Source organism: Zootoca vivipara, chromosome 5, assembly GCF_965207765.1.
Source record: "Zootoca vivipara chromosome 5, rZooViv2.hap1.1, whole genome shotgun sequence".
NCBI classification, from domain to species: Eukaryota; Metazoa; Chordata; class Lepidosauria; order Squamata; family Lacertidae; genus Zootoca; species Zootoca vivipara.
In genome coordinates, this window is record NC_142588.1 from 56,715,319 (window position 1) to 56,729,206 (window position 13,888).

A 13,888-nucleotide genomic window follows, 5' to 3' on the forward strand; every position below is an offset into this window, starting at 1 on the left:
CAGAGCAATCAAAACAGACAGATGTTCCAGGCCTGGGTGAAGGGTTGTAAACAGGAGCTGTTGACCACCCTGTCCGCAGCCTGTTTCCTTTAAGCACTTAAGAGAACATAGAAAGATGTCCTATACCAAGTCAATATTGCTGGTCCATCTAACCCAGTATTGCTTGGACTTACTAGCAGTAATTCTTCAGAATTTCAAATGGGTCTTTCCCAACCATGCTTGGAGATGCCAGGAACTGAATTTGAGAGGTTCTGTATGCAAACTATGGGCTTTGCTAGGGACCACTGAGACCAGAACCAAAGAATGCAGGGAAATTTATAGCCAGAGGTGAGCTGTATCATTGCAAGATAAGGCAGGGCTATTGCTGAGCTTCATAAACTCCAATTGTTGTTGTTGTTGTTTAGTCGTTTAGTCGTGTCTGGCTCTTTGTGACCCCATGGACCATAGCACACCAGGCACTCCTGTCTTCCACTGCCTCCCGCAGTTTGGTCAAACTCATGTTCGTAGCTTCGAGAACACTGTCCAACCATCTCATCCTCTGTCGTCCCCTTCTCCTTGTGCCCTCCATCTTTCCCAACATCAGGGTCTTTTCCAGGGAGTCTTCTCTTCTCATGAGGTGGCCAGAGTATTGGAGCCTCAGCTTCAGGATCTGTCTTTCCAGTGAGCACTCAGGGCTGATTTCCTTCAGAATGGATAGGTTTGATCTTCTTGCAGTCCATGGGACTCTCAAGAGGTCCTGTCTATTTCTCTTTTCTGTTAGACCTGGTCTGTTTATAGCCTGAAAATTTACATTTATAATAACCATGTTTTGAACACACTAACCTACTATGCTTCCTTCCATTCTGGATCTGGCCAACATTCCTGATTTTTTTGTTTGTTTATTATTTTAGTCATTGCTGATGGATCACTGGAGAAAACCAGTGATGATGTGGGAAGTGAAGAAGACTTGTATGAAGACTTCCGAAGTTCTAGCCATCGTTATGGCCACCCAGGTGGAGGAGGAGAACAGCTTGCTATTAATGAGGTACTACAACTATGGGTTTCTAAGGAAAATAAGAGAGAGCTATCATTTTTAAACAACAACAACAGTGAAACTATTATAATTAACCAGGCAGGACTCTCTTTGCAGAAGATGCATTTTCTAGTGGTTCATTTATCTGTTAACTCCCTCATGTACATTAATTTTAGTAGGCAGACTTGCAAATACAACTTCCTTTGAAAGAGCATATGGGAAACATATGATGCTTAAAAATCTGTTTGGAAATTTTAAGGTGGAGAAGAAATGATGGAGGATGCATCAATAAGCTCAGTCAGGCCAGTTAGCTTAAGACAGAATCACTATGTCCCAGAATCCACCATTAGAGCACACCAGGTTATTTCCTTTTAATTTTTCATATTTTGGAAAGCCTTTAGGTTAATTACCAATTAATTGTGAGCATTTGTTAGTTCTGTGATATTATTTTATTATCCTAAACATTAAGTTGATGTTGGGTATTTTGGGTGATTTTTATTACATATAATAGAATTTTAGAATAATTAGTATGATCTGTTTAATTAATTTAAATTACTTTGAGTAGAAAAGTAGGCAACGAAGTTCTTCAGTCTACAGTACTAATATATCTGAACCTAGCAGCTGGTATGTTCCATATTGTTCAATTAGAGCTCTGCCTGATGCACTGCTGATCTAGCAAGGCCATTGTTGTGTGTGATTTTATTGGTGTGTTCAAAACTGATTCTTCAGCTCTTGTGTTTTGCATTGTTGGGACAAGCAGCATATATACTGAAGTTCTGCTCAAGACTTCTTATTATCTTAACGCTATAGTTGGGCTAGTGCTCATATCAGCAGAATGGTTAAACAAAATTTCAGAAGTGCTGTGCTACTGTGGTCTTTGTTTACATGCATCTATAAGTGCACAGATAGGTCGTTCAACTCAGACCAACTTCCTTTCCACTCATTGGATGGCATGGACTTGGCTGTGCTTCCACTATTTGATCAGGAAGAGATCAACTTTGAATGCACCTTCCAGAAAATATTTGGCCTGGATACTATATTATATATATATATATAACCTTAACTTTTTTTATTACAATACATAGTGATTGTGATGATGTCCTGTAGAACTGCAGACTTAGCTTGGTGATTTCTCCAGCTGAAAAGTGTTCCGTTCATTATTAAAAATGCTTTCAAGTCACCATCTAGGATCAAGGATTAAATATGCTTTTTATTCAGTGAAGATAGTTTCTGTACACTTCAAAATATATGTTTTTCCATTTGTATTTCCTTCGCTTCCTCATTCAAAATACTAATGACGAAAGAAATAGTATGTTTAAGGAAGAACGATGGTTGTGTATGTATTGAAATACTGATGTTGATTGCCTTAAGGGGTTTTGTTATCTGGTGCATTAAGATCAGAATGTTGCCATCCAACTGTGTTTCTAAGCCCACTCACTCATGAATATCCTACATTAGAAAATAGTGATACATTCATTCTATAAATTATTGAAAAATTCCAATGGAGGGTATGAATGCTTGAACTGTAGCATAATCTGCTCCGCTTTAGTAGCCTTTCCCCAGCTTAGAATATCATGTAGGAATGAAAGCAGAGATAAAAAGTTTTGTATTTTACATAAGACTTATAAATGTTTATTAGCAAATTGTACTCTCGCACATTCCAGATTATGAATAAAGCTCTCTGGTATGTAACCACATTTTTCTACTCCATTTCTAAAATATATAGCTCACAGATCATTCCCATTATAAATTTAACTGCTGTGTTTTTACATGTATTCAGGTTAATGAAAGAATTTAAACAAGTATTGTTTCTATACAGGGGATATTTTGCAGATATTTTGAAAATACCCTGTTTTCCCTGACTGAGCAACATATTTAAAACATGGTTCACTATGATACACAACTGAAACAGCATGCAAATGGCCATCCCTAGTGTTGACCAAGATGTAGAAAATGGAAACCAAATGGAAACCAAAACCCACTGTTATCTCGGCAATAGATACAGAATAAAAGGAGGCTAGACTAGAGATTGCCTGAGAGGAACCAGACTGAAGTTCACAGGGTCCTAGGGTTGGGTTTCAGAGGTATGTGCAAAGGGTCCCAGAATTAAAGTGAGGCAGAAGTGCATGGGATCATAGAATTGTAGAGTTGAAATGGACCCTGAAGGTCATCTGGCCACCACCTGCAATGCAGGTTTCCAGACCAATACCTTATAAGCCAATACAGGCAGACTTAATGCCTTCCAGACCCAGCCTGGTTTCCTGTATGGACTAGTCTGACATGCCTATATTCAGTACATTACACTGGGGTCGAAACAGTGAAGAGACATGCCTCAGATCCCTGAGGACTACCACGGTAATCACAAAAGGGTATGGATAGGATTACGGCCCCACAGATCCCAAAGCTAGGTTAAAACAGAGTCTGAAGCGATGGGATCTGAGGGCAAATAGGAACAGAAGGAAGTGCCTCAAAAACCACTACACAGCTCAGATAAGTTTAGGGACCTTGTAGAACCAGCAATCTCATTGTCTATGTGGAACCAGGCTGGTGTGTTGCAATGCTGGCTTGTAAATACCCACACACCTGAGTCACTTCTGGTGAGAATTGGGGCCTGTCCACACTTTTTCTTGTCCCATGCCTAGAAAGCACAGGTACAAATGGGTTTCTGCTTGACCTGCATTTTCTAGGTGCACGTCTAAGCAGCTTCCCCCTCACCCTGCTCCTTTCCCGCTCTTTAGTGCTAAATCGGAGCAAACATCAATTCAGAGAAACCCCAAATTGCCATTAGCTCTAATTGAGTGCTAAAGAGCGGTTTCCCTTGGGGTAAAGCAGCAGAAGAAGAGGAAGTGTGACTATGCCCTTTCTTTTTGATGGGAAGGCTTTCCAAAAGTTAGTTCTTTTTTTCCCTTTAGCCCAGTTGCAAACTAACACAAGTAAGTTTATTGACAGAGAGGCTAGTAAAAATAAATAAATTTGTAACATGCTGTTGCCATGTGTCAAAGAATGGTGCAAAGGATATGAACCTGAAGGGCTGTTTTATTGTCGCTCCCATAATCCATTTAGATTCAGCCCTTTTGCGGTGCAAGGCTGCAATAGCTATCAAAAATCTACCACAAAGGCTTGGGTAATACCGTAATTAAATGCCAGTGTTTGGTAAGGGACATGAAAATTAAGCCTCAGTCCAGGCAAATAGTATGTTGTTATTTCCTTGATTTTTATAGTGAGTGATTTGTTGTAAGCTCTGCAAATCGTAGTGGAAAGGCAGGGTATAAATCATCATCATTATATAATTTGCTAATGTTGTTGTTGGTGTTATTATCTCCATGGTTTCAGACCTCCATTCTTTGCAAGAATAATTGAGAATGATGTGCCTTTTGTGCTAAACTAAAGGACTTAAAGGTACCACAGTAATCAGAAACCCACAGCAAGACCAAACTCTGCCTTCAGATATGTGGTTAAAATTTTGTGGTCTATATGAAGACTGAATGTGAGGTCTGATCTGACAAAGGCCCAAGAATATCAGCTGCCATTCCTGTCATATGGACACAAATTAGCTGCGCATTCAAAACTTGAGTTACGTACACAATATATATTTTTGGGGTGGGGGTGGGGCTCATCTGCTATGTTCTAGCCTCAAATAAAACAAAGTGCCAAAAATGGTTGGCCAGAGACCTTCTGAGTGACAGCTGCGATTCTGTGATTCTTTGTGCATTTGGGGATAATTCATGTGCCCTGAATTTGCAAGGTCACCTGAGAAATAACATTGACTTTGTCTTGGCAACTGTGCTCAGAGTGCATGACATTAGATGGAAAGGGAAAGAGAGAGTTGTGATTTTTGTGTCCGCAAGGAAGGCGATAGATAATTCTGCAGCTGCTGTTTATATGGCAGTTCACCAGCAGGCACTTGCAGAGTTATTCAAAAGATATTGCAGAATGCTTAGCATCAACACTTAACTCTATAAGGATGACTGATCAAATAACCTCTGCAGAGGTGATAAGTGACAGGCTTATAACTGACACTTCCCTTAGGGAACATCTTAGAGAAATGCAGCAAGAGGAATGGCTGCTGGTTTGTGTGTGCGTGGGGGGGGGGGGAGGCTCCTGTGATTGTTAGTCAATGGGTTCTTATCAACTACTTTGGAGTTCAGAGATAGCCAATGATGTTGGATTCTAACTCCCATTGTCCCAAATTGGCTGTGCTGGCAGGGGCTAATGAAGGCACCAAGTTGGCCACATCTGATCATTTGGCATGTAACCTTGGTTCTTCTCTGCCTAGAGGGACTTGCAGGATTCAGAGCTAGATATGCCCTTGGGCTTCATCTTAAGTACAGGCTAGACTGCCACTACTTGCATGAAGATGCAAGTAATTCCTTATAAAAGTTCACCACCACCACCACCACTTTCTAGTGCAAGTGTACTTGTGACAGGTCTGAAACTAGATGTGTGAATTGACAGTTCTTGCAAAGTGGCATGATATCATCAGCACAATATGGCTGTTTTCATCTGGCTATTTTATACTAATAATCTTATAAATATACATCCCAATTATTTAACTGTAGCTCGCTCTTGATTTATTTCATTTATATTTTGCTATTCTTTCAAAGAGCTCAAATAAATGCCTTTGTCTCATTATCCTCATTTTGTCCTCTCAGTCACCCTATGTCTCAAATCTTCCATTCTTGGGCAAGGTAATTGAGCGAGTGGTTGCTGAACAACTTCAGGCACACCTGGAAGAAGCGGACCATTTGGATCCCTTCCAGTCGGGATTCAGACCTCGTCATGGGACTGAAACTGCCTTGGTCAATGATCTCTGGTGGGCTAGCGATAAAGATGAGAGCTGTTTTCTAGTTCTGCTGGATCTCTCAGCAGCTTTTGATACCATCAACCACAAACAACATCCTTCTGGACTGTCTAGAGGGGCTGGGATCTGGGGGCACTGTTATACAGTGGTTCTGCTCCTTCCTTCTGGGCTGTGCTCAGAAAGTGGTGGTAGGGGATGAGTGTTCAGACCCCTGGGCTCTCACTTGTGGGGTGCCCCAGGGTTCTGTCCTCTCCCCCATGCTTTTCAACATCTACATGCAGCCGCTGGGAGAGATCATCAGGGGGTTTGGGCTGGGTGTTCATCAATATGTGGATGATACCCAGCTCTACCTCTCTTTCAAATCAGAACCAGTGAAGGCAGTGAAGGTCCTGCGTGAGTGTCGGGAGGTGGTTGGAGGATGGATGACAACTAACAGATTGAGGCTGAATCCTGACAAGACAGAAGTACTGTTTTTGGGGGACAGGAAGCAGGCGGGTGTAGAGGACTTCCTGGTCGTGAATGGGGTAACTGTGTCCCTGAAGGACCAGGTGCGCAGCTTGGGAGTCACTTTGAACTCGCAGCTGTCCATGGAGGCGCAGGTCAATTCTGTGTCCAGGGCAGCTGTTTACCAGCTTCATCTGGTACGCAGGCTGAGACCCTATCTGCCTGCGGACTGCCTTGCCAGAGTGGTGAATGCTCTGGTTATCTCTCACTTGGACTACTGCAACTACTACTACTAATCCAGAATGCGGCAGCTAGACTGGTGACTGGGAGCAGCCGCCAAGACCACATAACACCGATTGAAAGACCTACATTGGCTTCCAGTACGTTTCCGAGCAGAATTCAAAGTGTTACGCTGCATTTCTCAGAGGATCAAGATGGTTCACAGTATTAAAACCATAAAATAACAACAACAATAATACAATTTTCAGTGCCTCTGGCAGGTCATCTGGTTGGTGAACCTGACCTTGTGACTCCATACTTTATTCATACTGTCTCTGTTGCTCACTCCGGTGCTAACAACACCCTTAACATGTGCAATAGAGACCTGTCAAAGTGTTTGTTTGGTTTTTTTTTTTTAAAAAGAGAAGCTGTTTCAGTAGGAAGTAGAATTTAGAGCAGAGAAGCAGTGGGAAAGGGGGGTGCTTTACTCTTCCTCATTTGCCATTCCATCCCCTTACCCATCCACCATACCTCTCCCTCCCTTTCAGATTTTCCTGTAGGGTTCGAAATATATTTTTGCCCTCTTGATGAGGGAAATCCTGCCCACCCTCTCACAGCTTTAACGGGAAGTATATTACAAGGAGGTTTTATGAGCTGCACACTGCACCACATAATTTATATTGTGAGATTGGAGAACTAGGGCAATTTGCTGTGCAGCATCTTACAGTTTTTATTTTTTTTAGTTCTGCTTTGGTAATAATAAGATTATTATTATTTATTTTATTTATTGAATTTATATACTGCCCTGTACCCAGGGGTATAAGTGTAAATTGAATACATTCTACTAACCCATCAAATAAAATTAAGTTTTTAAAAATCACTAATATATTTCCTCAGGCAGTGCTGGAAACCCAAAGCTCCTAAGTACATTATGCATTTCTTCCCTTCGGAACTTGTTCAAGTAATTTTCTCCTAAACCTTTGTTGTTATTTCTTTTTTTATTTCTTTCTCAGCTCTTAAAACTCCATACAATTTCACTCCTACATGAGCTGTGTAATCTCCCATAGTGCATGTTATACCTCAGCTCCTGCTGAGATACACCTGAAAGGTCTCTTGCTATTCCATTCCTGTTTCTTGCCCCCCCCCCACTAAACTAAATCTGTGAATGTTTTTACTGATCAGGCTACCAATAAAGGCAATCCAGAAAAGACGGGCTTCACTTCAAATCCCTCTAAAATCACTTCAAATGGCATGTAATTGCAGCTCTCTCTCTCTCTAGATGCCTCACAACATGGGGTGGGGGGTGGGGGTGGCGTGGATCCAGCTGCCCAGAGTGAAATAGCTGCACTCCTGCTCTGGCAAAGGCTGAGCGATATTTGAAAGGGCTTCAAAATGGGCTGGGCTCCACAGTTTCCACACCAGCTGCCACTAGTTTGCCATATAACAGCTTAAAAAGAGGCCTGCTGGATCAGCCCAAAGACCAATCTAGTCCAGTGTTTGCTTGTCATTGCCAACCGGATGCCTATAGGAAGTCCAAAAGGAGGGCCTGAACACAACAACACTCCCCACTAGAGGTTGGCGTCTGTCTCAAGAGACAGTGGAAGGCGTCTCCAGGGAGTGAAGTCAAACCATTGGCCTGATCCAGCACACTCTTCCTATGTTCTTAAGATTGCAGGTGAGGTTAAACTTTTAACTGTGCCTGCCATATTAAAAATAATAAAAATTTACAGTATTTTGTTATCATGCTCTTGGGTGGGGGGCAGTGCCTCACTCAATACTTCTGTGACAAGGAGAAGTTTAGCTGCCGATTCATACACAGTGGCTTTCCTAACACACTGTCATGTTTTTAAGCATATTTTTTTTTGACAAGGTAGTGTTTCATCTCTCCCCCCCCCCCCCAACATAGAGGCTGTTTTCACACAAATGACTTGCCTTGTGAAAAATGAGGTGGCAAGTCACTCTGTGTGAACTTTACCACCTCAGAAAGATGGGAATCCATACTAGGTTTTAAAAGCAAAATAAGTCTTGCAGCCTGTTTACTGGGAAGTAAGGCTGACTGAATTCAATTGGACTTTTAGCTTTTGTCTATCTGAATCTGCAGGAATGTTCAGTAAGGTCTGACAGTCAGGAGTGGTGGCAACCTACTGATTTTCAGAATCTGGTGGAAGGGTCTGGTTGGATTTTGCTGACACCCTGGGCTTGGGGCTGAGGTGGCGGGTGACCAGATGCAGAATACAGTAGATTCAGGTAGGTAGCCGTGTTGGTCTGACGTAGTCGAAATAAATAAAAAGATTGCCCAGTAGCACCCTAGAGACCAACTAAGTGTGTTCTGGGTAGAAGCTTTCGTGTCCATGCACACTTCTTCACATCTAAAGAACTGTGTATGCACACGAAAGCTTATACCCAGAACAAACTTAGTTGGTCTCTACGGTGCCACTGGACAATTTTTTTTTATTTAGATGCAGAATAGGAAAGTGTTTCGGCAGCTTTATGCAGTAGAGGGAATTTCATTCACAACTATGTGAGATGCAGAAGCCCTGTCCTATTTTTCACATAGCTACCCTAGTACTGTACAGGATGAAGTACTATGAAAACCCGTATGCCTGATTAGACCAGAGATCATAGAAGAACACAAAAAATGAATATGTATGTGATGGCCAAGCATTGTATGTCTGTTATGTTTAGTTATCTTGGTTTATCCTGGATTGCGAGGGTAAAAGAGGAGGCTATTGTGTGTTTGTTTTGTGGCACTGCCAAACCAACTCCCACACTTTGCCTTCACAGTGAAATAATTCTAACGTTACTGTTAGGCTTTTCATCTTCTCTCTCTCTCTCCTTGATCTGTGCAAGGAGATTTATTAGTGTTATTAATTTTTCATACCCAGATAAAGCCACTTGGCATAACCCAGTATAACACTGAACTGCATTCAGCGGAGAGCAGGCTGTTTTGCTTATCCCAGTTAATAGATTGCACAGATCTTTACAGGCTCACGCACTATAGAGCAAGGCCGCAATAAACGTGGCAAATAATCTGGCACAAAAGCGTGTGGTGATTTAGGGCACAATTCAGTTCATTTCAGTTTACGGTAGTTCATGAAAGCAGCACACAGTTGATTATGCATGGAGGCAGTCTTTGCCAGCCTGGTGCCCTATAGACGTTTTGGGCTACTGGCCCAGCCAGTAGTCCCAAATATCTGGATGGTACCAGGTTGGTAAAGTCTGTGGTAAGGCCCCTTTTGCTCAGTTGCCTGCTTAAGTTATTCAGTATTGTTAAAGTAATCTTACTCATTCTTGATCTTTAACATAGACACATGTCCTTATGAATCTTGTATTTTTCCTGGATAAGACTGACCTGGGCATGGTAATTCATTCCTTGAGAATTTCCAGCTCATATTGAAATGTTCTCTATGTAAGCCTGACACTGCAAAGTGTTTAGAATACTGTAGTCCAAAATGTAGCAGCCAGGTGCTGGTGAGATAGAGCACATAATCCCAATAACATTTGCAGTGACTATTCTATTCAGGGCCAGTTTAAGGTGCTGGTACTTAAAAACTTTATGGGACAGGATTGCCTTAAAGTTCCATGTGTTTCTTCCTGTGTGCCCTGTTCATGATGTGTTTCTTCCTATGTCCCCTATTCATCATGTGAGGCCCTTTTTGTATCTTGTTTGTGAAAAGGACACAGCTGGCAAGGAGTTGAATAAGGAGTTGAATCTTATTCTCCTTGGTTAAAGCCTGATGCTTTAATTGCTGTACCACATTCACTCTATATAATGTACATATACATACATTTCCTGCATAAGTAATGAGACAATTTCCAGATGACTTCCTCCTGGAATTAAAATACCTGCAAATAAAAGTGTGCCTTCACATGAGCATGTTGAACATTTGTGTATGTATTGAAAGTACCGTTTTCTAATTCAATTTTCAACAAAAAGGAGAGAGCTAAACATGGAGTACACTCAGTTCACACACAAAAAATGCAAACATAAAATTAGCATGAAATAAAATCTTGATGACGTGCAAACGTGAAATGGCTGCCACCAGCCCAACACCCCAGGCAGAGCTTTCATACTGCCTCATATCACCTTCACACCATTTCACATACTCAGGTGAAGTTCAAGTGATGAGATATCAAGCAATGTCTTTTTGTAGATGAATCAAGCAATAAAACCTCCTTCTGTGTGGTGGCCTTGTAAATGCGACCGCTAGCCATATGTCTTGTAGTTCAGCTTGGTAGGGGTACCTTTTACCAGCTTTGTCTGATTTGCTATATTTGACCGTTCTGGGACAGGAATGTCCTGAGTGCTGTTGCCCATGCTTTGGTAACCTCAAGTCTGGATTGCTGCAATGCGCTTTATGTGAGTCTGCCCTTGGGCCTGGTTTGGAATCTCCAGCTGGTGCAGAATGCGGCAGCCAGACTGCTCATGGGGACACGTGGCTGACAACATGTGACACTACTGATAAAAACCCCTTATCTAGTCATTTGCAAAGGGTGCTCAGCTACCTCAGAGCCAGTTTATAGTCATTGTGTTAATTTACAGCACCGTGAACGACTTTGGTGCAGGTTACTTTAGGAATAGCCTGAACCCTTATATCCCTGCTTCATCGCTGTGATCTTCTACAGGAGTGTTGTTTGTTCTCTGCTGAGTTGGAAAGGCTCATCTGACATCGACAAGAAATGGAGCCTTTAGTATCCTGAACCCAATCCTGTAGAATAATCTGCCAATAGTGATGCAGCAGGCACCACCTGTTTCATACTTTAAATGCCAGCTGAAAACTCTACTATTTCAGCTTATGGGCAATGTTTCACAAGGCTACAGGTGTTATACAAACTCCTTTCAGACACTGTTCCATGTACAAAGAATGCATGCAGAAAGGTGGCATTTTGACATTTTCCTTTCCATTAGATGTTGAATTAAAGGCACATGGTTTTGGGGAAGAACTTGCAGCTGCTGCTGTGAAGCTGCATTCTGAATAAAGGTAAAGGTAAAGGGCCCCCTGACCATCAGGTCCAGTCGTGTCCGACTCTGGGGTTGCGGCACTCATCTCACTCTATAGGCCGAGGGAGCCAGCGTTTGTCCGCAGACAGCTTCCGGGTCAGGTGGCCAGCATGACTAAGCCGCTTCTGGCGAACCAGAGCAGTGCACGGAAACGCCGTTTACCTTCCCGCCGGAGCGGTCCCTATTTATCTACTTGCACTTTGATGTGCTTTCGAACTGCTAGGTGGGCAGGAGCTGGGACCGAGCAACGGGAGCTCACCCCATTGCAGGGATTCGAACCGCTGACCTTCTGATCAGCAAGCCCTAGACTCTGTGGTTTAACCCACAGTGCCACCTGGATGCTTTCTTTTTGTGCAGAACAACAACGGAAAAAGGCTACAGCATAATGAACTTACAGGAATGTTGGTTGAACTGGCACAGTCAGTGGTGAAGCTGCATGCTCCGGCACCGGGGGCGGGGAGCAGGTGGGGGCGTGGCTGGTGCGCATCCCAGGGGCGTGGCACGCATCCTGGGGGCGTGGCACGCTGTCCCAGGGCGTGGCGCCCACGGGGGCATGGTGTGCCACTGGCGGGAGCGTGGTTCCCGGCACGGTGGGGGGATGCGTGGCGCATGTCCGGGGGGCGGCCACAATGGTACCCTCCCTCCCTGATTGTGCCGGGGTTGGTGCACTCCCCCTGCCCCCCTTTTCCTCCGCCAATGGTTTGACTTTTTTCTTTCCTGATAAAGTGGCAGTGCCATTGATTCTGTGTTTGCCGTATTACCATAAAGCTTTTTGCACAGTGCAAAAAGTCAAACTTTACATCCTGAGCATGTACTGTTGCCAGCTTAAGATGGTTGCACGCGTCTTTTGTTAAAATGTTGATCTCTCTGTGAAAAACTGGTAATACTTTTGCTTTCATAGCATTCAGCCTTTCCTAGACACAAGGAAGATAACAATCTAAGCTGGGGCAGTGGTGGGAGTTTGCATACTAAGCCTGCCTGCCTACATGTTTGTGCTAAGTCCCTAAATCAGATATGGTAGTCTGTTTGTTTGTTTGTTTAATTCCAAATGGAAATCTCCCTCAATCAGACCGTGGTCCAGTGGCCTGTCTCCCGAGTGGCTTGGAGTCTTTCGTACACAGTCTTAAAAATGTGGAATATGCATTCTCTCCCACAATCTGAGCAGGAACTCAAGTCAAACAGGATGCTTGTGTTGGCTCTATGTCTTCCAAATCCTCTCTTTTGTGTCAATTCACAAATATAGATAACTTTGGTGAGGATTTTCAAAGATTTATGGGCAAAAAGTTAATTATATTAGCAAGGGAGAGAAGAGGGCAATCAGGCCAGACTAATGGTTCAGGAACAGAACTGGTCTCTCAAGCACTAACATTTGAATAGCATCTCAGTATAGATGAAGGTACCATTGTGTGTTGGATGTCCACCTGCCTCCCCCACCTGTTTCTGTGTTACAGTATTATTCTTTTTATTTACTGTATTTAAAGCATATACACTGCCATTAAATCAGAAGTTACCAAGTTAGTGTATAACATTATAACTTAAGGCCATGGGTTATCTGCATAATTGAATTGTGCACAAACTGTGGTTTTGCTTCCTGCCGTACATGCTTGTGACAGATGATTCAGATGACCTGCTTGCTATTAGTGTGCTCTGTTTGGGGGAAGAGTGCATCTGTCCTCCCACATTTTTCTAAGTAGCTGTGTGAATTATTTGCTAAAAATCATAGTGAATCTCTAGATTTCAAAAAGGTTGAAAGCACCTGAGAACTTTGGATGAAGGGCAGTATATTAAATAAATAATAGATCTGAACGATGCCAATTCCTATTTCCGATCATAGGAGTATTCTCACTCAGAGTATACAGAGCATAGATGTTTTTATATATTTTACATGATGATTGAAAATCAGTTTTAGAATAGTTTGCTGAAACTGATGTGTCTATTTAAAGAGACAATATGCAAATTCCATCTTCAAATTAGGTCTAAATAGGCTACATACCAGCCTATTTTTGCTCTTGTTTGTTCTTCCCTTCCCAGGCAACTCTCCTTTGTATAACTTCCAGCCTCATTAAGAATTCTGGACCCCCCGGAAAGCTTGCTTGTTATTTTGTAACAATCATGGAGGATCCAAGTGTCTGCCTTTGCTTTTTCACTACCCAAGGCTGGCCAGGTTTTTCCCTTTTCCATTGCTGAAGAATTCAGTTATCTACGCTTACAATTTGTATTTCCTTTTCTGTCTACTGCTATTGCCATTATGCAATATCTGAAGAAGCACCTGCATTAATCTTATTAATTTTGTTAATTTATTTTTGCCTACTCAGCTCAAAGCTGTATTTTTTAAAAAATGAATGCCACATTTGATTAACAGCATCAAAATTGTTTTCAAAATTGGGCTATTGCCTCTTCATCTCTCAAT

At 42.4% G+C, this 13,888-nt stretch overlaps 1 protein-coding gene across 3 annotated transcripts in view; it reads left to right on the forward strand.

The window, feature by feature from the left end:
• ARHGEF4 (Rho guanine nucleotide exchange factor 4) overlaps positions 1 to 13,888 on the forward strand; it is a 160,378-nt gene that overhangs the window by 112,203 nt on the left and 34,287 nt on the right. For all 3 annotated transcript variants that reach the window (XM_035133510.3, XM_088670725.1, XM_088670726.1), the window contains one exon: positions 891 to 1,024. In XM_035133510.3, the coding sequence (XP_034989401.3) occupies positions 891 to 1,024 (134 nt within the window). The remainder of the gene's footprint in view (positions 1 to 890; positions 1,025 to 13,888) is intronic.